This window comes from Cygnus olor, chromosome 15, assembly GCF_009769625.2.
Source record: "Cygnus olor isolate bCygOlo1 chromosome 15, bCygOlo1.pri.v2, whole genome shotgun sequence".
NCBI classification, from domain to species: Eukaryota; Metazoa; Chordata; class Aves; order Anseriformes; family Anatidae; genus Cygnus; species Cygnus olor.
This window is the reverse complement of record NC_049183.1, coordinates 460,724-483,711: the sequence shown is the minus strand read 5'-3', so window position 1 is coordinate 483,711 and position 22,988 is coordinate 460,724. Positions and strand designations below refer to the sequence as shown.

Sequence of the window (22,988 nt, the reverse complement as noted above, 5' to 3'; positions counted from 1 at the left end):
CTTACACTCAACATGGGCTATTCCAGCCATCAAGGGTCAGACTTGAGACAGAATGAGAAAGCAACAAAGCTGAGGGCCTACAAGATATTTGTTACTCCTTAGAGCTATCAAAGGTCATGTGAGAAGAGAAAAATAAAGTGCAAATGTGAATCAACCTACCCCAGCAGGCAGAGGCCACCACATGACAGCCAAGTCAATGCTCCTGACTCATACGAGAGACGTGTCACAATCATCTGGTTACAGGAAGGGCAACACATCTGAACTGGGCGGTCATAAAATACCACTACAGGTTGCTGCACATACACCGTCTGAACTGTAACTGAGCAAAGAAATATTCTGTTTATTCAACGGGTAAACAAGGAAGAAAAGATAGTTTGTCAACTTCCTCTGAGCTACAACCAGGTATAATTCCAAAATACTTGAGGATAAGAACAATGAAATACACAATGACAAAAAGAAATCAGCATGGCATTTCGTAATGCAAAACAGATTGTCTAAGAGTAAGTCTGCATTAAAAATTGCAGAAAGGTGAATTACATTATTGACATCAGCGTGCTCTGTGGGTATCATAAGACTTGACTGACCTTCTTCACTTCAAAAATATTTCTGGGTAGGTAGGGAACACCTTTGAACCACAATCTTTAAGTTTCTGCACAGCAGCTATTACAGCTGCTTGACACCTCTTTAACATGAGGTACAGTAAAGTTTCAGGCTTACCGGGGTTATTTGCTGGCATAGGCTGTCCTGTGTACGGAGGAGGGTTCATCCCCTTCCCATCTGGTTTCTGGCCAGGGTCTGGGACAGGATATGGGTGGGGATAGTTCACGTTGATTCCTGTTGTTTCCTCATAAGAAGGTGGTGCAGATGGGGCAGGGATGCCACTCGGGGCAGACATTGTATCTAGAACATAATGGAGACAAAAATCGTAACTAAGGACTTTATTTAGGAGAAGTGGCAACTAATTAGGCTTTATTTGGACACAAAGCAGGTAGTTAACTAGATCAAAATGCACATTTCACAGCACAAAATGTATTGACTGTTTTGTGTTTCTGATAGTGTTAAAAGTTAATCTTGATTTTGTTGTTGCTTTCTTCTCTCTTCCTTTTCACTGTTTTTTGTGTTTTTTTTTTTTTTTTTTACACATTTTCCCACCACAAATCATTCCTTTATAAATTAAAAATGCTAAAAACAGGGATATCATGCATCTTTATTAGTATACCAAGCTATCTGTCAGTTTCTCCCAGTTCTGCAAGAACCATACTTCAGGTGTCCCCACTCTCCTCCAAAAACAAGAATTATGATGGGCTGCATAATAGTTGCTAACTAATACAAGCCTGGCTTGTGGTAAAGCTCAAATATTTAAAACAGAATATTGATCTTTGCCATGATTTGAAATAAAGAAATATTTATATTGAAGGAAAAAGAAACCCCAAACAACTAAGTACATCCAACTCAACTCAAAGCTTTTGTAATTCTCAAGTAAGTCTAAAGTTTCTCATTTTTGCTGCTTACCAAGGTTTCAATGAATTTGTTAATGGAACTTTTCTCTATCAATTACTATTGTATTATTTTATTACAGAATACAGAATGCTAACCATTGCTTTTTCTCAATGTGGAAATAATGACAGATTCCAGCACAGACTTCCTATCTTTCTCACTGCCTACACACTCCCTACACTCTGCCCACCAATTTCTTTGTCAAACAATCTCTCTCATGGCATCAACACTAATTAAGCATCTCCTATTTTCTCTTCCTCCTAAGGACCATCAGACAGATCAATTAGAACCACACTCAATCCTCTTCAGTTGCACACTTCATCCCTCTGTGTACATGCAAGTCTTTCCACTCAGTACGATATGGGGTGGGAAACTTGTCTGACACACTCATTCTGTATTCTTGTAGTAGGATAGGAACAATAACTTACCATTGCACCAGTATGAACAAAATGAATAAGAGAAATTGCACTGATGATCAAAAAATGTATGTTAAAAAATGACTCACAACAATACAGCATTACTGTTAAACCTTGCTGCTTTCTCTCTTCCATACTATGAACCCTGCTGCTAAGTTTTGATTAAAAAAAAATATTTCTGTATTGAAGAGCTGAAACATGAGCTAAAAGAAACACTTTATTGAACATAATGAAATTGATTGATAGCCAACTAAAAATCAATGACAGATGTTTCCAATAAATAAAGAAATAAAAAGAAAAGCAGCTTGCTGGGTATACATGCAATGTCTTGTGGTGTGAGAAACCATGCATTATAAGCACAACAATTCTCCCAGCTGTTCATACCACATCTAGGGACATCACTGCATTGCTACACTGCACAGTAAACACAGGACCTAAACATACTAAGCTAATCTTAAAACAAATTTAGCTTATTTTCTGAAGCTTATGACTACCAAGTTATTTCCACCCCAAGTTCTTTTTCTATGTTATATAAAAATGAAATCTCATTCCCAAAAACAAACCAAAGAGGAATGTGGTTAATCACAGACGCAAGCTAACTCAAAGCTGAACATTAAGGACTGAAGTTTAGACCTGGTTAAACTCACAAGTTCAATCAGTGAACAATCCTTTCCTCACAAGCTACCCTACACTGTGGGTTTTTACAATCCAGTAAGTTTACTGTAAATTGGCTGCCGATATGCAAAGTCACTACATAGATGAACAAGGAAAATAAAAGTGAAGGATCCTTTAAGAAATTTGTGTTGTCCATGAAGACACAGCTGGATTTGTGGCCTAGCAGGGAAGAGAGGGATAGAAAAAAAATCTCAACATAAAAGCTGGCTAATCCGTAAGCAGTTCTGTAAGTAGTTAAATTGCCTTTGGGGAACTTAATTTCTGAGAAAAAGGAAGATCACAATTTCTTTCACATAGAAATCAATACAAAGTCACAGCAGACAGTGGAGGAACAACAGTCAGGGGATCAGGGGACAACCAGCCTAAACTTGTTGTGCAATAGGTTATTGTGCAATAGTTTCCTGACAGAGCAGCTTGAATAACCCTTTTACTTTTAAGCTAGAGTGATTACTTTATCAGAGAACTTAGATTCCAAAGTAGAGAGAACTGTTGTAAAACTATATATTTACAACCATCTCTTTCCAGGTTACCTCATTCCATTCTCTTTATACATGGAGCTGAGCTTCAAAATTTGTTGTTTCCAAAGAACGATATGCTTAAAAGCACCAGTAAAGCAACAAACTGCCTCAGCAAGATTCATCCCAGGAAAGAATCTAGCTATTTTGAACACAGAACTGCTCATATAAGGACCAAACCAACAAAATCATGGGACTTCTCCACCACATATTTTGAAAGAGGATCTTCTCACGCAAATGTCACAAAGTGTAAAACCATGAAGTCAAAATAGTCTGGACTTGGAAATTAGCACATGGAGTCCTGCTATTAGCGAGTTATAAAAGAAATGCCCAAAAAAGAAATGCCATTTTCTCCTAAAATATGGCTTTTTCTACTGTTTAAAATGCACCTTCTGCCTAGGACCCAGCAAATATAATCACATTCTTCAGTCAGAAAAATTGATCACTTAAGCAGCTAGAGTGCAAATACCTAGCAGATCTACCAGATCAGAACCTGAATGGAAGCTGAAACTGCAATGACAACAGCAAACATCATGAAGGGGTGTGTAAGCAGAGTGAGTACCTGTATGACAGCTGAAAAGGTCTGCTGCTCTGGGAAAGCCCCATGGGAGTATGGTATCTGAGAAACAAACAGGTGAGCAGATTGCAAAGAAAAGCATCAAGAACAATCAGGCTAGAGAAGAGGAATTCTGAGAAAAAGCCAAATTAACTGAGGTTCCTTAATTTCAAGAGGCCAGAGAGAATAATGACAACAGACAGGTAGCAATGAAGAAGCTCTGAATAAACTCTTCTTTGACACAACTTCAATGAAAACTTTAAGAAAAGCTTCAAAATAATAAACTTTTCTTTAGGTCTAACACTAAGACTAGTTAAGCACTGGAAAAACTGGCTAAAGAGTTGCAGAGCCTTCCCTCCATAAAGTTTTGACCAAAGCTTTTATTGATGTATTTGTCATACAGCATTAAGTAGATTCAAGAATCTCTTCACATCCCTTGCAACTGTATTTTCCATTAGTTCAGCACTGTTTGTTGAAAATAAATGCAACACTATTTTTAAACATGCACTTTTATATATGCTGTTTCCAAAGTAAAATGCTACTTCCTCTGAAGTTAAGGCCCAAATCCTGAATAAACTGCTTGTAAACAAGCCCCTATCCATAAAACTCATTGCAAGACTGGGTCTAGAATTAACTAAAAACCAGCTTCACCTAGAAAAAGGAAACCAACCAGCATTATAAAAAGTTGCTGATTATCAACATTATCTGAGTTTCAGGTAAGATAGTAACTAGAGTAAGTTGATATGGTAATAAGCATTAACTTAAAGATTAGATAGCAATGAAAACAAAGGCCAGAGGGACGTTCTAGAAAGGGTTTTCAGCATTTTGTTTTAGCTCAGGCAAGTCTTACAGCCTGAGTTAGTAACGTATGCTGTACCACTCTGCATAACCTCATAAAAGCACTAAGAGAATTTCCACAGTTGCCATCTGCATTTTGCTCATTGCAAACAAGCACAGAGCAGCTTATGCCTTTACTCCTATGTTTTACAGATACATTCTTATATAAAATACCATTGATACAGAGTTGTCTCGGAAGAGCAACTAGTGCATAATGCCTGAATGCAAGGAGAACAAAAGGTTTAAACCACAAACGAACACCGGATCATATAAAAATTGATACAGTCTTAAGCACCCATATAGGACAGAGAAGACTGGAATTTCTAACACGTTAACAAACTGTACCTAGCTACTTACATAAGGACATACATCATATGAGGAACAGCTGAGGGTACTCAGTTTGTTCAGCTTAAAGGAGAGGAGACTGAGGGGAGACCTCACGGCTGTCTACAACTTCCTCATGAAGGGGTGCGGAGAGGGAAGAGGGAAGTGCTGATATCTTCTCTCTGGTTACAGCTGACAGGACACAAGGAAATGGCTTAAAGCTGTGTCAGGGGTAGCTTGGACAATCAGGAGCAGGACTTAAAGATCTTTATGGGTTCCTTCCAACTCAAGGTACTTTGTGATCCTATGAAATGACTGCAATTTACTAATTTAAAGATAAATGAACTTACATGACTGAAATACAGGCACCAAAGCAAGCTGATGGCAGAGGCAGAAACCAAACCCACGAGTTTTGTCTTCTTAAAACAGACTCTTAAACGCTGCTCCCAAATAATTCAAAAAGGAAGATTGGTGACAAGTACTCAACTGTAAGAAATGACAAAGGATAAGACTGATAACTTTTTGGTACATTTGACTTCCCTGTTATCTGCTACTTACACATATGCAAACCAGTAGGCTATCTCAAACCAGGATAAGCAAACATTGAATGACCAACAAGCACACTAAATTCAAGACTGGGTCTTTTACACAAGAGTTTCCATTTACATCTGGAAGTTTCAGATCCAAATGCCACTTAGCACAGAGGAGAACTGAGCAGTTCTTGCTTCTGTTCCCTGTCTCTCACTACCCTTCTGCCTGAAGTCTTTAGAAATGCATGTAGTAAGACAAAAACCAATGGCTTCAGCTACTTGTCCCACACTTCTGCTTTTCATTAAAAAGAAAAAAAGAAGAAAAAAAAACACCTCTTGTATTCCAGTTGCAGAGAAAGGAGAATATTGACTCACTGTGCTACTCAGCTGCACTAACTCTGGGTAGGTGAGTCACTAGACTCCAAAATAAAATTAATAAATAGAAAAAGCAGAAGCTCCTTTCTCCAGATTTTTCTTTTTGTTCATTCTCTTGAGAGAAAGAATCACAAATACTTGTATCTGCTCACACTTGTCTTAGCCCAAATCATTTCCTTCATAAGCACATACTGAGGCAGAACACCTGCATGGGGCAAAGCACTCTTGTAGCTTATTGCTTTATGCAGAGATCTGTTGCTCCACATACAGAATAACATTGGCATAAAGGTAGGAAAAAGCCTGGTAAAAGCTACAGCATTCACAAATCACTCTATTCAAGTGCAACCAGCTCATTAGGTTAGTTACTTATGCTAGCTGGAGACCTGGAAGACAAGCAGCACATCCTACAAACAGCCAGATACATGGATATCCTCCTGCCCAACGGCGGGTGCAGCACAGCGCTCTCACTTTTATAACTGCACTAAAGCCACACAAATTTCGGGGCATGGAAGCCTTTCAGAACTGTTGACTGCTAAGCAAAACTCATCAGTATGCAGCACTTTGTGCAGTTTTGCATTTTGCAAAATCAGATTTCAGTTGATTCAAGTGCTCCCCATCCCCCCCAAGTTAATCCCTAAACTACAAGCCCACGTAGCAAGCCGAAACCCAAAGCATGGCCTGCACTTAACTGCCTAACCCACACTGCCAGTTCTAACCTGGCGAGAGGAGTTTGCAGGCTGTATGTGAAAAAGCACAGCACCTGGCTAAACTTTCCTGTTACCTTGCTATTCAATAAAGTAAACTAAGTAAATCAGACTTCTAAGGTAACTTATCTGAGGAAATTATTAGCCAAGGGTTCCTTATAAAGCCTTCTATCACACACTGCAGGGTTTGTATCTGACTGGAATCGCTCGAGATAAATCCTTGACTTGGAACTAAAAGTACGCTCACAGGCAGCTACACACTGCAGGTTTCAGCTGGGTTACAGCTCATCAGACATGAGATCTTCCTGATAATGTTCATGTAATTTAAAAAAAAAAACACAAAACACTGCTATATAGGTGACACCTTACATTTTAATTAAATAGCTGCACAGTGTTCCTGAGTACATCTTCCCACTGCACAGGTTTCTCAGAAATTGGGTAGTTTCCGCAGAAGGCAAATTCAAATGTCGAATTATGAAGCCTAGTGTAGAAGACTTACTCTGATCTTCTTCTTCATCAAAATGAATACAGGGAAAATCCGAAGGAATGTATGTCACAGTCCAGGAACTACAGAGGTATTACTTAACGTGCCCAAAACATAACAGGTTGCCCTGTGATAATCGATACCTGTGCCATCTGCCAGGTAACACACATTCACACATGAACTTATGCCATTGTCTTTTCCTAGGAAGGGAAATGGCTTCAAGATTCCCTTTCTCTCAAGGGCCAGATTTACTGTAAGAACACATAGGGAACATTATCTGTGTCATACTCCAAAATACAGAGAGGAGGACAGAGCTACAGAGCTGCAGTCATCTTCTCCTTCCTTCTTCCCACTCCGTTCATGATGCTGATCAGTTGGGGTCAGGGTCTGGCTCATGCCTTTCACCTGTCTTCACCTCATGGTACCAACTACTACTCCTTTCCTCACCCAATATGAACACATATTTAGTGCCATTTTTTCACCAGAGAATGCAAACCCCATCTCACGAGAATTATTGATACTGCCCAGATCAGTTTGTTAAGATTGTGTAGTTTAAAACTGCACCCTTTTTCTGAAGATGAAAAATTTATCTTTATGAAAGATAAATATCGTTAGCTCCATGGAAGTTTCAATTAAGAACATTTCCACTGTTTGGCACGGATTTAAAACTTTCTTGTTTTTAATAAAAAGAAATATATATCCTTCGAACAGTGCATTAGCAAATATATGTCCTAAATCAACTCAGGAAGATTTCTACCAAAATATAATAATAATTTAAAAAAAAAAAGCCAACTTGTCACTGTGGCTAGCTACCACCATGGAGTGAGTTTTCAGCCATATCAGTTCCTAGCATACAAGTGGTACAAGGGGAGATGGCAAGAACACTCATGCAAACAAATGTAAGCAGATCATGAAACGAGACCCAAAATCTCAGACCATCTGTTTTTACTTTCACTGAATGGCATTCCAAAACTCAGAATCAATACATGTGCACTCTGAGTAAGAGGAGAGATGTGTCTGTTACAAGCATTTATTAGGATGACTTGGAAAAAAAGTAAATAGCTTATTTTGTTTTATCTTCCACTGTAAGGAATGTTGCTGAATGCAAATTCATCCAAACACGTGACATCAGTTTGCTTTCAGAATTTTTACTGAGATGAACAACACTAGCAAAGAAGTCGTGGAAGATGACCAGCCTGGTTGAACAGAGAGTTGTGGCTAGAGCTTAGGAAAAAAAAGAGGGTTTATGATCTTTGGAAAAGAGGGCAGGCCACTCAGAAGGATTATAAGGATGTTGTAAGGATGTGTAGGGACAAAATTAGGAAGGCCAAAGCACATCTGGAGCTCAATCTGGCTACTGCTGTTAAAGATAACAGAAAATGTTTTTATAAATACATTAACATGAAAAGGAGGACTAAGAAGAAGCTCCATCCTTTACTGGATGCGGGAGGAAACTTCGTGACGAGAGATGAGGAAAAGGCTGAGGTGCTTAATGTCTTCTTTGCCTCAGTCCTTAGCGGCAAGACCAGTTGCTCTCTGGATACCCAGTACCCTGAGCTGGTGGAAGGGGATGGGGAGCAGATTGTGGCCCTCACAATCCACGAGGAAATGGTTGGTGACCTGCTACAGCACTTGGATATATGCAAGTCGATGGGGCCAGATGGGATCCACCCGAGGGTGCTGAGCGAACTGGTGGAGGAGCTGGCCAAGCCACTTTCCATCATTTATCAGCAGTCCTGGCTATCGGGGGAGGTCCCAGTCAACTGGCGGCTAGCAAACGTGATGCCCATCTACAAGAGAGGCCGGAAGGTAGACCCGGGGAACTATAGGCCTGTTAGTTTGACCTCAGTGCCAGGGAAGCTCATGGAGCAGATTATCTTGAGTGTCATCACGCGGCACTTGCAGGGCAAGCGGGCGATCAGGCCCAGTCTGCATGGGTTTATGAAAGGCAGGTCCTGCTTGACAAACCTGATCTCCTTCTATGACAAAGTGATGCGCTTGGTGGATGAGGGAAAGGCTGTGAATGTGGTCTACCTTGACTTCAGTAAGGCTTTTGACACCGTTTCCCACAGCGTTCTCCTCGAGAAACTGGCTGCTCATGGCTTGGACTGGTGTATGCTTCGTTAGGTTAGAAACTGGCTGGGTAGCCGGGCCCAAAGAGTTGTGGTGAATGGAGTCAAATCCAGTTGGAGGCTGGTCACTAGTGGAGTCCCCCAGGGCTCAGTACTGGGGCCGGTCCTCTTTAATATCTTTATCGATGATCTGGATGAGGGGATCGCGTGCACCCTCAGTAAGTTTGCAGACGACACCAAGTTAGGTGCGTGTGTCGATCTGCCCGAGGGTAGGAAGGCTCTGCAGGAGGATCTGGATAGGCTGGACCGATGGGCTGAGGCCAACTGTATGAGGTTCAACAAGGCCAAGCGCCGGGTCCTGCACCTGGGCCGCAACAACCCCAAGCAGCGCTACAGGCTGGGAGATGAGTGGCTGGAAAGCTGCCTGGCAGAGAAGGACCTGGGAGTACTGGTTGACAGTTGGCTGAATATGAGCCAGCAGTGTGCTCAGGTGGCCAAGAAGGCCAACAGCATCCTGGCTTGCATAAGAAGCAGTGTGGCCAGCAGGGCTAGGGAAGTGATTGTCCCCCTGTGCTCAGCTCTGGTGAGGCCGCACCTCGAGTACTGTGTTCAGTTTTGGGCCCCTCGCTACAAGAAGGACATGGAGGTGCTCGAGCGAGTCCAGAGAAGGGCAACGAAGCTGGTGAGGGGTCTGGAGAACAAGTCTTACAAGGAGTGGCTGAGGGAGCTGGGATTGTTCAGCCTGGAGAAGAGGAGGCTCAGGGGCGACCTTATTGCACTCTACAGGTACCTTAAAGGAGGCTGTAGTGAGGTGGGGGTTGGTCTGTTCTCCCACATGCCTGGTGACAGGATGAGGGGGAATGGGCTAAAGTTGCGCCAGGGGAGGTTTAGGTTGGATATTAGGAAGAACTTCTTTACCGAAAGGGTTGTTAGGCATTGGAATGGGCTGCCCAGGGAAGTGGTTGAGTCACCATCCCTGGAGGTCTTTAAAAGACATTTAGATGTAGAGCTTAGTGATATGGTTTAGTGGAGGACTTGTTAGTGTTAGGTCAGAGGTTGGACTAGATGATCTTGGAGGTCTCTTCCAACCTAGATGATTCTGCGATTCTGTAAGCCTCTGTTCTGGCTATCCAAATGAAGAACAACATCATCAGAAAGCATTAAGAATTTTTTTTAGAAGAGCACCAAAAGTTACTATTTTATTAGACTTCTTAGCAGTTTGGGGAAGACTTCTATTAAATGATAGATTTGCTGGATCAAAAAAAAATACAACACATATGTAAACTCAATCCTTCATGGTTCGGTGCAAGACAGCAGATCTCAAGCAGGAACACAAGACCTTCCACTCAGGATGAAGAGAGAGTGCTGGGTAGTGGCTGGGAATGCAGCAGAGGAGCTAGCAGGAGAAATGGGGCTGTAAAATAGCCCAGTGTGAGAGGGGCTTAAGCTGAGGAAGGAAGCAGACAGCACCGACACCAAACGACAGAAGATGCACGGGGTTGCCAGGAGCACGAGAGCTAAGCCACTGTCTCCCTGCCATCGCCATCCTAAAAGCTTACAGTGCATCTCACAAACTCCTGCCAGACTCTGGACTCTTGCTGCTCTATCCCCATCTCACTGCTGTCTCCTGGATATAATCCCCTTCCCGTATTCCCATCCCTCAGGTTCATTCCAAGAAGCTGTCCCCAGTTTGAAAGACACTACCTAAGCAGGTCTCAAAGTGCAGGGTATAACACAGCCTACATTTGGAGAGACAGTAGAGAAGAAACATAGAGGAAAAAAAAAGTCTGGCACCAATAAAAAAAAAAAGGTTTGACTCACTTGGATTGTTACACATTTGTTACACATGGCATACATGACTGTACTATCTGATCTTTTAAGACCAGTAAAACGCCCACTTTGGAATACTAGCAGAATTGATGGGCCAAACTTTCAAGGGCAATGAACAGATGAGCTGGAAGGAAACTGAAGCTGGACAGTTTTTACCAGAAGCAAACAAAAGGCACGGTAAACGAGCCAGATAACTAAGGCAGAATTTCCCCATTAGCACCATAGCTTGCTGTAAATGCCTCCATAACGAGAACAGAAGTAGGAAACACACTCCAGAACAGACAGCTGTGACAAAACACAAGTCAAAGGGCCTTGAAAAACCTCCCCTAAAATTAGTCTTGAGCAGGCGGCTGGTCCAAATGACCTCCAGGGATTCCTTCTGACCTATACTGCTCTTTAACAACCCAGAAAACAGAAGACAGGTTGCTAGGAAAAAAAAAAAAAAAAAAAGATAACGAAGGCCCAGTTCTGTTTTAAGACATGCATACCAAATACTACCTAAGTTAGCACAAAACTGATGCAAAATATACCAGTGTTAAATGTAAACAAAAATTAAATTGCTTTAATGACTTCCTCATTGAGGACAATTCACCAAAAATCCGTCTTTATTGCTGAGCTGTCCCCATTGCTGCCAGCTTGATTCAGGTCACTGAGGCACTAATTCATCCCAAGTACAGAGACCACAAGGAGTGGAACTGCAGTGGCTGTTAAATACCCCTGCCCCAAGTACTGTTGTACACCTACTGAAATGCAGATTCTGGATCAGTATCTTCATATCAAAAGGAAACTGGATTTTGGTAGCAGTCCTGACTTTTTTCCATAGTTTACAAAGCATAATGTAAATAGATATATTTGAGAACATATGAATTTTAAGATTAAGACCCATTTTAAGACAAGTTTTTTTTTCTCACTTTTACGCGAGATGCTCTGGAAACCTCTGTCTGTCCATGCTAGAAACTGTAAAAAATTTTACCCTTAACTTATAACCAGCTTCTGTTGTGTCTACATCATCCTTTAAGTAGCTTGTTGACAACTTGTATATCCTAGTGTTTAACCCATAGATTTCTACTACCGTAACTTCTCAACTACAGTTCTCAACCACTGGCTCCTGTCTGACAAAGCTCTGCTGGTCCATGTTTACACACTGCTGATGTTTATACACTTGAGTAGTCTCATGGTCTTCCCAGCAGACTACGCAGAAACGTAGAAAGGTTTATTAGAAATGGAGTTGTGTATTCAGTCCAGTGTGGGATTGGCCACATAGCTAGGACAAACATAGGAGCTGGTGCAGAAGGAAAGGACAACGTGACTACAGGCACAGTGTGTATGCAGGAGAAGTTATTTTGGTAACCCCTCACTTCCTTGTGTGGAAGGCATTGTTCTCAGCTTTCACACCAACCTCCTACTCATACTGCAGCTTTAGTAGATGGAAGAAAGCAATCAAAAGATGACTAAACTCTAAGTTTTTGTAGTACTGTATATTCCACAATTATATTTTTAAAAACCACTGGCCTTCTATTTTTTTTAGAAAAAAGAAAAAAAACGTTTCCCCTTCTTAGTAAGCTACAGATCTGAATGCTGATCAACTGCCCCCAGTCATGGCTCCTGCTGCGTGGCAGATGCTGCACAACTGAAGACAATCCCCATCTCTGCTTTCCTGAGGAAACAATGTCTAAGAAATCAACGCCTTTTAATAGATTTCAAAATGCTCATGACCATAATTTCTAGCACAAATTCTTCTAAGTCTCAGTACTTATGGCCAATACTTATTTTCAGATGATGTTGCATTTTTCAGTTCTTACCGCTGACTAATTTGGGGCAGGTGGTTCTATTTAAAAATGATATCTATCCTTTTTTGCTTCCCTCCACCCTACAAGACAGAAGCAAACAGGTTTCAGGTCTTCACAGCAGAATCCCTGGAACGATGACGTCTCCTATGCCTTCCTTTTCTTCTTCTCCCCCCCCCCCCCTTTTTTTTTAATTAACTAAGGAGGACATTTCAATTCTGAGGCACAGATAACTATCAAGTATTAAAACAAACAGTGTAAAAATAAAACCAAGTATCAGTCCCAATAATATATCTATCTAATTTCTAATTGAAATTAGAATAGAATTTCTATTTCTAATGGAAATTCTTTAAAAAAGAACAAGATGACATCAGGATTAAAAGACAATCTCATCAAAAGATTAATCACTGTGGATCAACCACAACTTCAGCTTGTCAACAGAACTTTGCTGATGTCCCTCTCACTCTAAACGTCAACCCTAAAGAAATATTTGAACTATTACTTCATACGCCCAGCGCAAACATGTGTCTTGCAATCCAGCTTGAAGATTAGCCTGGGGACAAGAGAAAGAGAACGTAATAACCCACCTCTCTACTTAGCGTAAAGAAACGGAAAATAAAGGCTTATGAAAACAGATTTCCTAACCCAGCCTGGCCAAGTAAATACGCTGTTATCCTTCCCTTACTCTTTAGCTAAGATTTGGCAGGATTAATCTGTTTGCACTATTCCTCCTCAGTTCCCATTGCTAGAAACCCCAGGCTGCTCTCCAACACCACAGCTAATTACAGGGGCTCTGTCACAGCGGCGCTGAAGACAGCTGCTGATCAGCGGCACCCGGAACGAAAGGCAGACTGACAGCTAATCTTTTTTTTAAACAATCAGGCAGGATATACAGGTTTATGGGAGCACTCGGGATTTTTGCAGCATGCAGCAGCAAGCTGTAACGCAGCACTTGCTGGGGCCACCATCTTGGTTACCTGAACTCCGGACAACAGCTTCCTAACTCACCAACCTGCTGAGAAACAGCGCATTAAAGTCACGCAGATTTCTCAGATGTTTGTGAAAGAATAAAACTTTGTGATACTTTAAGGGGAAAAAACAAACAAACAAACAAAAAGTTCAATACATTATTGTTTCAGTAAGACAACCAGTGCCATTGGAGTCACACTGGATTTACCAACGAAACACTAGCAAATAAAACGCTAAGAGACCACAAATCGCATTAGGCAGGCCGTGGTCCTGAGCAGAGGAGGCTACACACTTCAGGTTTGGTAAGGCAGAAAGTAAACACGGCCACACACCCGGCGAGGCGGCGGGGGCAGCGCCAGCGCCACAGGGAGCTGAGCTGCGCCGCGCCCTCAGGGGAGCGGCCCTGACAGAGGGACGCCCGGTGCCGTCCCTTCTTCCTTTTCCTGCCCACAGCTTCGGTGACCACCGACGGCTTCTCCGAGGGGCCCGGCGCTTTCCCGCCCGTCCCGGCTCCAGAGGCGCCCGCGCAGCCCCGGATCCCCCTGGCCCATCCCTTACCGCTCCGCAGCGGCCGCCGCCTGCCCTCCCCGCCGCCCGGCTGGAACCGCCGTCCCGTCCCGTCCCTTTCTCCTCCCCTTCCCCGAGGCTGCACGAATCACGCACCTGCCCCGGACACCCCCGGCTCCGGGACCGGCCGCCCCCGCTCCGCCTCCACGGCCTGCGGCACCTGGCAGCGGGGCGAGAGGAGAAGGAAAACGAAATGCAAAAAAAAAGCCTCAGGAAACACGAAAAGTTCGACGCACGACGCCGGGAGTGGAGGCTGCCTCCTCAGAGAAACGTCCCGCTGGAAGGTCCTGCCCAGGGGCTACCCGCAGGTTCCCAGATTCACAGGGATCCTCAGCTTCCCCGTAGTCAGCATTGCCAGACTGCCTATTTCCTAGCACAGGAGGAAAAAATAAATCCTTCCCCTAATTCCTTGATATGCCTGTGTTACCAGGATCATCTCTTTCAGCCAGTGCTGCATGTGACAAAACTGAAAGAAAATTATCAAAGAAACCTCCCAACAGATCCAGTGTCGTTAACTGGGGCTCTTAGAAGCAATTAATTGGATTCAGCCTTTGGAAGCTACAGAGGTTGTTGCTCCTTCATCCATCCAACCCAACAGCTCAAAAATATGTGCCAAGGTAAGACAGAAACCATTACTGGCCAGATCGCTGAAAGGGATTCACCAAGGGCTGCTTCTGCTTCACCACTGCAGTTTAAATGAGCCAGTTGGCAAGATTTGTTATTTAAGTGCTTCAATCTGCTTTGGACTGGAAGGAGTCACCAACCCCCCAGGGCTCAGCAGGGACTCTATGGTAGGCCTTTTTGCTGAAAGTATCTAAAACCTGTTAAAGTCTTAGTTTTGTGCTTAAAACCTTTCTTGGCCCTCGCCCTAAGTAACACGTATAAAGCTTCAATTCAAGCCCATCCCAGGGCCAGGATTCAGGTTTCATAGGACAAAAGGTGCATTCACTCCAAGTGATGAGAAGCCCAAGAGTCAACTCTGCGGTCAGAGGGATCTACTGTATTGCCTACAGGTATGTGTATGCAGGGTTTTGATCAGATAGTGAAGTACAAGGGCTCTGCCAGCATGAATACTCCTCGCCCCTGATTCTGTTAAAAAAAAAAAAAAAAAAAAAAGGTAGGTTTTGCTTTTGTTTTGATTCGGCAGCAGTCAGTCCTTCCTGCTTGTTAGCGTTTAACCCAGAGGGTAGAATGTGACTTAGATGTGAGTAACTTTTCATCATTGTCAAGAAATCACATTATAGGTCACGATATTTATCTCAGAAGCAGGATATGTGTAATTTCTGCCTTGGTGCCCTGGCTTTGGTAAAACTGGAGTAATTGTGCTCTTTGTAACTGAATCTCCTTTGCCAGGTGGATGTGAGCAGCTTAGAAGCCACAGCAGAGAGAAGCCAGGACTAAACGCATCTCCTGGGGTGCAATAAGGCATGAGCCTCATCTGAAAGCCTTCTTACTGCCGGTGCTATATTTTTTGCTTACATCTCATCACAGGCTGCCTCATGCTACAGCTTCTACCCCTCTCTGCAGACCCCAATAACATTGTGCCATTTTGCCCTACCACTCTTCTTACCAAATGTCCATATACAGCTTGGTGGTTAGGCCACTAACAGCATCAGTTTAGCAGTGCACAGGTGTATTTCCTCTCATTACCCCTCCTCCTGCCCACCTATCTCACCATTTACCAGTTGCTCCCTTTCCAGTCCTTTTCTGGCGATGCAGAGTGAAGCAAGGGACAGCTTGACCCGCTCTTCCTGGAGTCAGCCACAGTAGACCAAGCGGTTGGGTGGGGACACGCAGCACGAACTCACTTTATGCTTGAGGAAACACAGCTAGAAATGGAGAGAAATCTTGATCATCTCCTCCACTCTGTGAGCTGTGTTCTGAAGATGATATATTTAACTTGTTAGAAAAAAAAAAAAAAAGTGAAGAAAGGCCACATGACGAATTCAGAAAATTTACGTAGGTCCCAACGCAGTATCCCACAAGAGCTCTGCTCTGTCACCTTTCTGGTGGTATGATGTACGAAGCAGCCCCACCCTTGGTATTTGGCTGTTACGCTTTTCTCCACCCTGCTGAGTCATCCGACAGCGTCACGAAACAGTAAAGTACACGGTATATTGTATATGTTTTGTTCGCACACTAATGGCATGTAATTTATTACAGGACACCAGTAGATGTCAGTTTAACCCCAAAAATGAATGCCTTAGCATAGGTGCTAGATTTATTAGCTTTTACTTCGGTCAGTTTCCACCAAAGAAACTAAATGAAGCTGAGAAGTTGATGTACATTCAATGTGCAGAAGTAAACAAGGTTTAATGTCACCTTATTTTTTTCCTGCCTGGAAGTTGTAGGATCTGCACACATACAGTTGGTTTTTGTAGTGATTTTGCGTGTACTAATTTGTCAAGGCTAAAAAGAATCTCAAATGACTTTTGATCACTTCAATAATACTAGATATTTAAGGAGATTTGTACTAGGTTGCAGTTTTAGACTGGCAGGCAAGGTTGATGCACAGATTTACATGCAAAGCAAGGTAGATGACATTAAGTCAAATAGCCTTAAAGAATGTTTTGTGGTTTTTTCACTGCTACAATGGCTGATTCAAGTTGCAAAGCAAACAGAACAAGAACTGCAACACACTGTGAACATTTAGCACAAGAAATATAAAGATGGACATTTTGGTACTGCAATTGCCAGTCAATATCCTGATCTACACAACAGCTAAAATTTAAGCCACCCATAGGTTTGCGTTTCACTATATAAATATTTTAAAAGAGAAACAGGTAAGTTTGATAGGATTAGAAAATAAAAGCAATACAGCAGTGCCATCTAGAAGTGCAACACCGAGGACAGCAAATATTTTGAATGATTTGTGTTCAAAGTAGTGAACCAAATGAAACCAAAAATCCAAAATGGTCCTTTCTACATCATTCACTATTGGAAGCATCAATGGCTTGAAAGAATACCTCAAAGCCCCCGGGGGTTGAACTTCCAGATAGGATCAATGCCAATGAAGAATAAATTACTTACATTTATAATGTCAAATGGTACTTAATCAAAATTAAGCTTCTGCCCATGGGAATGCTGACTGCCTGAGAATGCAGAGTTTGGATTTTAATTAAACTGGTAGAGCTTAGCAATGATTTTACTAATTCTAAATCTTTTCTATGAACCTCACAGCTCTTTTAGCTCACCTATGAACTAAGTTCTTTTTAATGTTATTTTGTGCATAATGCCAATATAAATCCTCTCCAGTTTTGTTAGCCTTTCTTGTAATTATTTAAATAAGTTCACACAATCTCTTCCTGTCTTGACCTTTTTCTTTCCATTATCAAAATACTGCTCTGCTAGGTTGTTACTACTAAAGAATTTGGATTAAAAAAATCTAGGAAGTAAAATAAACAAGTTTTATTGTACATATTTGTCAAAATAATCAGTATAAGGAATGCACAGGTTTTTCTTATGTTTCTCCCTAATTAAACAAGACTGATGTGAAGATCAGTATTTACTCTGTGTATTAAATCTCTTAATTATGGAATGATAAAATTTCTTCAAGGTTAGAAAATTATTGTCTAAAAGCACTCACTGAATTATCAGAAGGAAGGTACCAGGGGATAAGGAGCTTTTTAATCAAAGAGAGAAAAGTATAGTAAAAAGCTATGTTCAGAGGTCAAAGCCGGGAAGGTTAACGACTTGTTTTCCATTTCAACACTTAACTGATGAGCCACTAGAAGAAACTGACAAAAGAAGTATGAGATTCTATGAGATTCTATATCTTTTGACTACTTCCAGACAAATTTGGATGACTTTCTGGAAAATATATTTTAGACGAGCACAGATCTTTACAAATGCCACCCCCATTTTGTACAATGTTCAACTGGTGAGCTAATAGTCCCATCTGATTTAAGAAATAATGCATCAGTGTTAAAAAAAAAAAAAAAGAAAGAAAAAAGAAAAAGAAAAAAACGTACCATAATACAAATTGCAATTATGTAATTTGATTTCTAGCTCGGAGTTTAAGAGTTTTGTCACCTTCAAAACCCAATCTATAGCAATGTTCTTGTTTTCTGATTGTTGACGAGTTTGGTTTTATTCCACAAGCTACTTCTAACAACACATGCACATAAAAATATCTACAATACTTAAAGCCAAGTGCTGCCATAATAGACTTCCTATCATGCACTGCTATAGAAACGATAATTAACGTAATTGAAAGTTAACAATGCAATAATTATCAACTTGCAGAGAAAGGCCTAGATATCGTTTCTGCTTGGGTGAGTATTAGCCAACAGTATACCGATATGTGCCGTTACCGAGGACTTAACGTTCTGAGTGCCAAATTCATCTGACAGCACGGTGCAGTGTGTTTGTGGGAAACGAGGGGAGCTGGGGTTTGAAGACTGCCAGGAAGTGGGTTCACTTAGTGCTCACTGCTTTGCAATGTTGATTTGGGCATTAATAACTTCAGCTTAAGTTACCCCCAAATAAATTCTATACACAGCAGCAGGATGAGGGAAAAAGACAACAGAGAACCCCAAATACACCCTCCCTTTCAGGAACTGCTCCATGAGGAGAAATAGCCCATGACTGACAATCTCACTGCTGAGGTTCACGCGTCAAAACGACTATTGCTCCATACCAACGTGGAAGCGATAGGGAAAATAACAGCCTCATATGACAGATAAGTGGTAGCTTCAAGTGAGCTGTCGGACACATTATCTTGCGTAAAGCTGTCTTATTTCTCAGTTCCCATTTTCTTCCAGTGTCTTTTACACTTCCCCTGGTGCTGGAAACCAACAGGATGAAAAGGGTGAACCGTCTTAAAAGTTTTGAGCTTTTGAACTGCTCTCAGATCAAGTCTCTTCACCCACCTCCACAGAGCATTGCCACAGCCTGTCACCCTTTCTGGCGAGGCCAGCTTAGAGGAAGGTATCCCAGCAACTCCTGACACCAAGCATCTGCCATCCTCCTGCCATGCTTTTCCTTCTCTTCCAAGTACACACCCTCCTCATTGCACGTGCCTTGCCTAGCATGACTGTATAGGATAATGACTTATTTCACTTCTCTGAAAGCTGGTAATATGTTGGGCAACATGGTTGTGAAGGGTTGGAAACACTGAGTTTCTTAAGTGAAACAGAAAATAGCACAGCTAGTCTGAAACTGCAAGTGACCCTCCGCAATTAAAATTGTGTGACCGCACTGCTAAATTGATCCAAATCTAATATTAATACTCTGCTGTCCTTTTATTATTGCTTTCTCCTTAATTACCATCTCCCGTAGTGTTATTTTATCATGCTAACAGCTAATAACAGCCGCCAGATTGCAAAACACTTTATTTTGCACTGAAGTAAAACATTCAAGTCTGTAAATCATAACATCTCCCCTAGAAAGTGGCACAGTGATGTGATGTCAAAAGAGGGAATGATACATCTATTTTTCCCAGAACACCTCCTGTAAATAATGACAAGGAGAACCATTCACTGCCAGCAGTGATTCTCCTAGTACAGGTACCCAAAAGGAAAATTGTTATGATAAGAAAATCTTTACATTTAACAGTGTTGGCTCTCTCCCTATTAAATCATCCATTATTTGATGGACTCACAAACAATGCCATCAGAAATCAGAGAGGAAAATTCTCCAAACCTTTACCCTTCAAATTCATCTTTCCACTCCCCTGACAGAGTACAAGAAGGATATGACTTCAAAAATAAAGCTGCATGATTATTTTTCCTGCAGGCAGAACTGAAGCGTGATTTCAACTGTTGTGATGCTACTCCTGAACAAAGCAGCACAAAAATCACATCTTCTCACCGTTCCTTCTGTTTGGCCAAGCTGCTGGTATCATCTTGGCTGTACACCAGTTCTGCTGGCTCATGTTACATCTGATGACCGAAACAACTGATCTACTTACATTTGAGCATGCTGTTGTTTTACTTACGGCAGCAGCCTGACTTATGTTAATGCATTGCTTTGATCAAACTGTGGATCTAAAGTGAGTAAGGAATACCACAGTACTCGCCCGTGTACAATTCTGACATCATAATCTTTCATACAACTGCTGTCTGGATGTCAGAATTATTACAGCCTTGTTGGGTTGTAGGCAAGAGATTGAGAAACACAGACAGATATTAAGACTTCGTTGCTAAAATTCATAGTTATCCAATGAGACTTAAGGCCTCGAATATCCACTTCTCTGCAACTCTGGTCCAGCATCAGCCACACACATTACGTGTAAAGATGGATGCTGAAAGGCGTTTTTCTTGTGCTCCCCTCCCTGCTACAGACATTTGAACTTAGTTCTAGTAATATTGCTGTAGATCTGGCAAATATGAAATTATTGCTATTAAATTCTGTCTTAGCTTATAGTCACCAGCTGTTATAACTCATGTTACATTATTTAAGAATACCTCAGAGATAATGTTTAATATTTCAATTCCCCACCTCTGGCAGCAGTGCCTTCATTAAAGGTGTTTTAGGGAATCTCTCAAGTCCACATATAAATTAAATGGCCAACACTCTCAGCTGAGAAGGTTGTCAGTTCCTGTTCCAGCAATTCAGGTATCTTATCTTCTCATTAGATACTGTTTGTCTGCAGGAAGCAGCAAACCAGAAATCTCACCATCTGGACACAAAATCAGCACAAGCGTCATAACTGCAGACTAAAACAGTGATAGCAATGGGGGGATTGATAGCCATTTAACCAAAATGATGACTAATTATGGTGAAACACAATCTCATCATTCATTCTTAAATGTTAAGAGAGCACTTCGCCAAATTTGCTGGCTATGTTCAGTGGCTTGTTACATATGGACACCAAATGTGCAGGACGCTCCTCAGTTGAAATGAATCCTCTGTCTTTTCAGACTAATCCTTTGTGATGTGCAAGGCAATCAGTCAACAACTGAATATCCTTACAAACATCAGTAATAAAAATAAGTGAACCAGAAACCCTCGCATGTGATGGTTGAAAGCACTTTGGGATTTTGAGAGCTGACTGATCTGCTGTATACATAGATTCTAATATGCCAGAGGGTTGTGTTGCCATCCAGAGGGACCTGCCCAAGCTGGAGAACTGAGCCAACAACCTAATGAATTTCTACAAGCGCAAAGTCCTGCACCTGGGAAGGAGCAGCCCCAGGCACCAGGACGTGCTGGAGACCACCCATCCGGAAAGCAGCCTGGCAGAAAAAGACCTGGGAGTCCTGGTGGACACCAAGTTGAAAATGAGCGAACAACATGCCCTTGCCACAAAGACGGTGAATAGACTTCTGGGCTGCATTAGGCAAAGTGTTACCCGCAGGTGGAGGAAGGTGATCCTTTCCCTCTGCTCAGCACTGGTGAGGCCACACCTGGAGTTCTGTGTCCTGGGCCCCCAAGTACAAGGGAGACCTGGACATACTGGGCAGCGTCCAACATAAGGCCACAAGGATGATGGAGGGACCAGAGCATCTCTCCTGTGAGGAGAGGCTGACCGAGCTGGGCCTGCTCGGCCTGGAGAAGAGGAGGCTCAGGGGAATCTCACCAATGCCTACAAACCCCTGAAGGCAGGGTGCACGGAGGACGGAGCCAGGCTCTGCTCAGCGGTGCCCAGGGCCAGGCCCAGAGGCAGTGGGCACAAACCAGAGCACAGGAGGCTCCCTCTGAGCACCAGGAGGCACTTCTGTGCTGTGCGGGTGCCGGAGCCCTGGCCCAGGTTGCCCACAGAGGCTGTGGAGTCTCCTCCTTGGAGATCTCCCAAACCCACCTGGACACAGGCCTGGGCCCCCTGCTCGGGGTGGCCCTGCTGGGGCAGGGGGCAGCAGATGGACCCTGAGGCTCCTTCCAACCTCAGCCACGCTGTGATTCTATCCAAAGCTCCTCTGGATTTTTCACTTCAGCAAGTAATCTGTGACACAACCAGAACAAATCTCCAGTAGCTAAAAATAAACGGTTCCTCTGCAAACTCCTGACTCAATTCAGTCCAGCTCATAAAGAAGCTCTCAGCATTGGTCAGCAAGCACAGACCCTTTATAATTATCACAGTGACCTCATTTCTTGCCATATAGATGGGCAATGTTAGTATCTTCAGCTCTTGCAGCACTAGTTTTTGGTTCTACGTGTTTGTTTAGTAAGTCATGAGTTTTCTTATCAGCTTAGGCTCCCCACATTCATATATCTCAACAGCAGTGCCATCTGGACCAGCTGCTCTGCCATTTGCTTGATAGCTTTCGGTACTTCAGATGTACCTGGCAATGCTGGGCAACAACCTATTAGCAGAAGCTGCTTTTATCTCTGTAGCACTAATTCTGTTATAGACGAACAGTTGGAAAACTTATTAATCAACCGCCTTTCCAGTATCTCTGCACGACCAATTAATGAGAACGTCTACTCTGCAGCTAGAAATGACTCTGCTTACCTGCAGACCATCAGCACAATGACCTGTAAAGTTTCTTTAACGAGAATTTGATTGACACTACTTTATTTGTCCAGCAATTTTCATTCATGAAATCAAATTTAATTGTCTTTTTTTAAAACAAAATTGCTTCTGATTGACTCCAAATTACATTTTCACATAGATCATCTTATTTGAGGCTTTTTTCCTATTAGAATCCTACTTTTAAATTAACAGCAAAAACTTCACCTTTGCAGCCATCTATGCTAAAGCTTTTTACATCCTTGTTTTTGAAAACACACTCCATAAATTCACCTTATTTTAAATTTTAGAAAAAACAGGCAATCAGCTAGTTCCACTAAAGGACTTTTATAGGACATGATTTGTTCTGATTCATGATTCTGATTCATGATTTGTTCTCAGTGATCTCTGCAAGAAAAGGGAAGCAATCTCATTCAGAAAGCATCATATTTTGACAA

General features: G+C 42.2%; 1 protein-coding gene and 1 long non-coding RNA gene across 10 annotated transcripts in view; one reads left to right on the top strand and one right to left on the bottom strand.

Moving 5' to 3' along the window:
• Window positions 1–22,988, bottom strand: part of LITAF (lipopolysaccharide induced TNF factor) — an 88,813-nt gene that overhangs the window by 1,608 nt on the left and 64,217 nt on the right. For 2 of the 9 annotated variants that reach the window (XM_040574047.1, XM_040574055.1), the window contains 2 exons: window positions 718–900; window positions 160–319 (listed from right to left, as the gene is read on the bottom strand). In XM_040574047.1, the coding sequence (XP_040429981.1) occupies window positions 160–319; window positions 718–900 (343 nt within the window). Of the gene's footprint in view, window positions 1–159; window positions 320–717; window positions 901–3,665; window positions 3,723–4,853; window positions 4,882–5,170; window positions 5,307–13,903; window positions 14,397–22,988 lie in introns of those variants that run through there. The other 7 variants (XM_040574054.1, XM_040574049.1, XM_040574051.1 and 4 more) reach the window with 7 other exon arrangements.
• Window positions 14,130–22,078, top strand: LOC121078212. The gene is made up of 2 exons (XR_005824496.1): window positions 14,130–15,151; window positions 19,875–22,078. It is a non-coding gene; the product is annotated as an uncharacterized LOC121078212 (long non-coding RNA).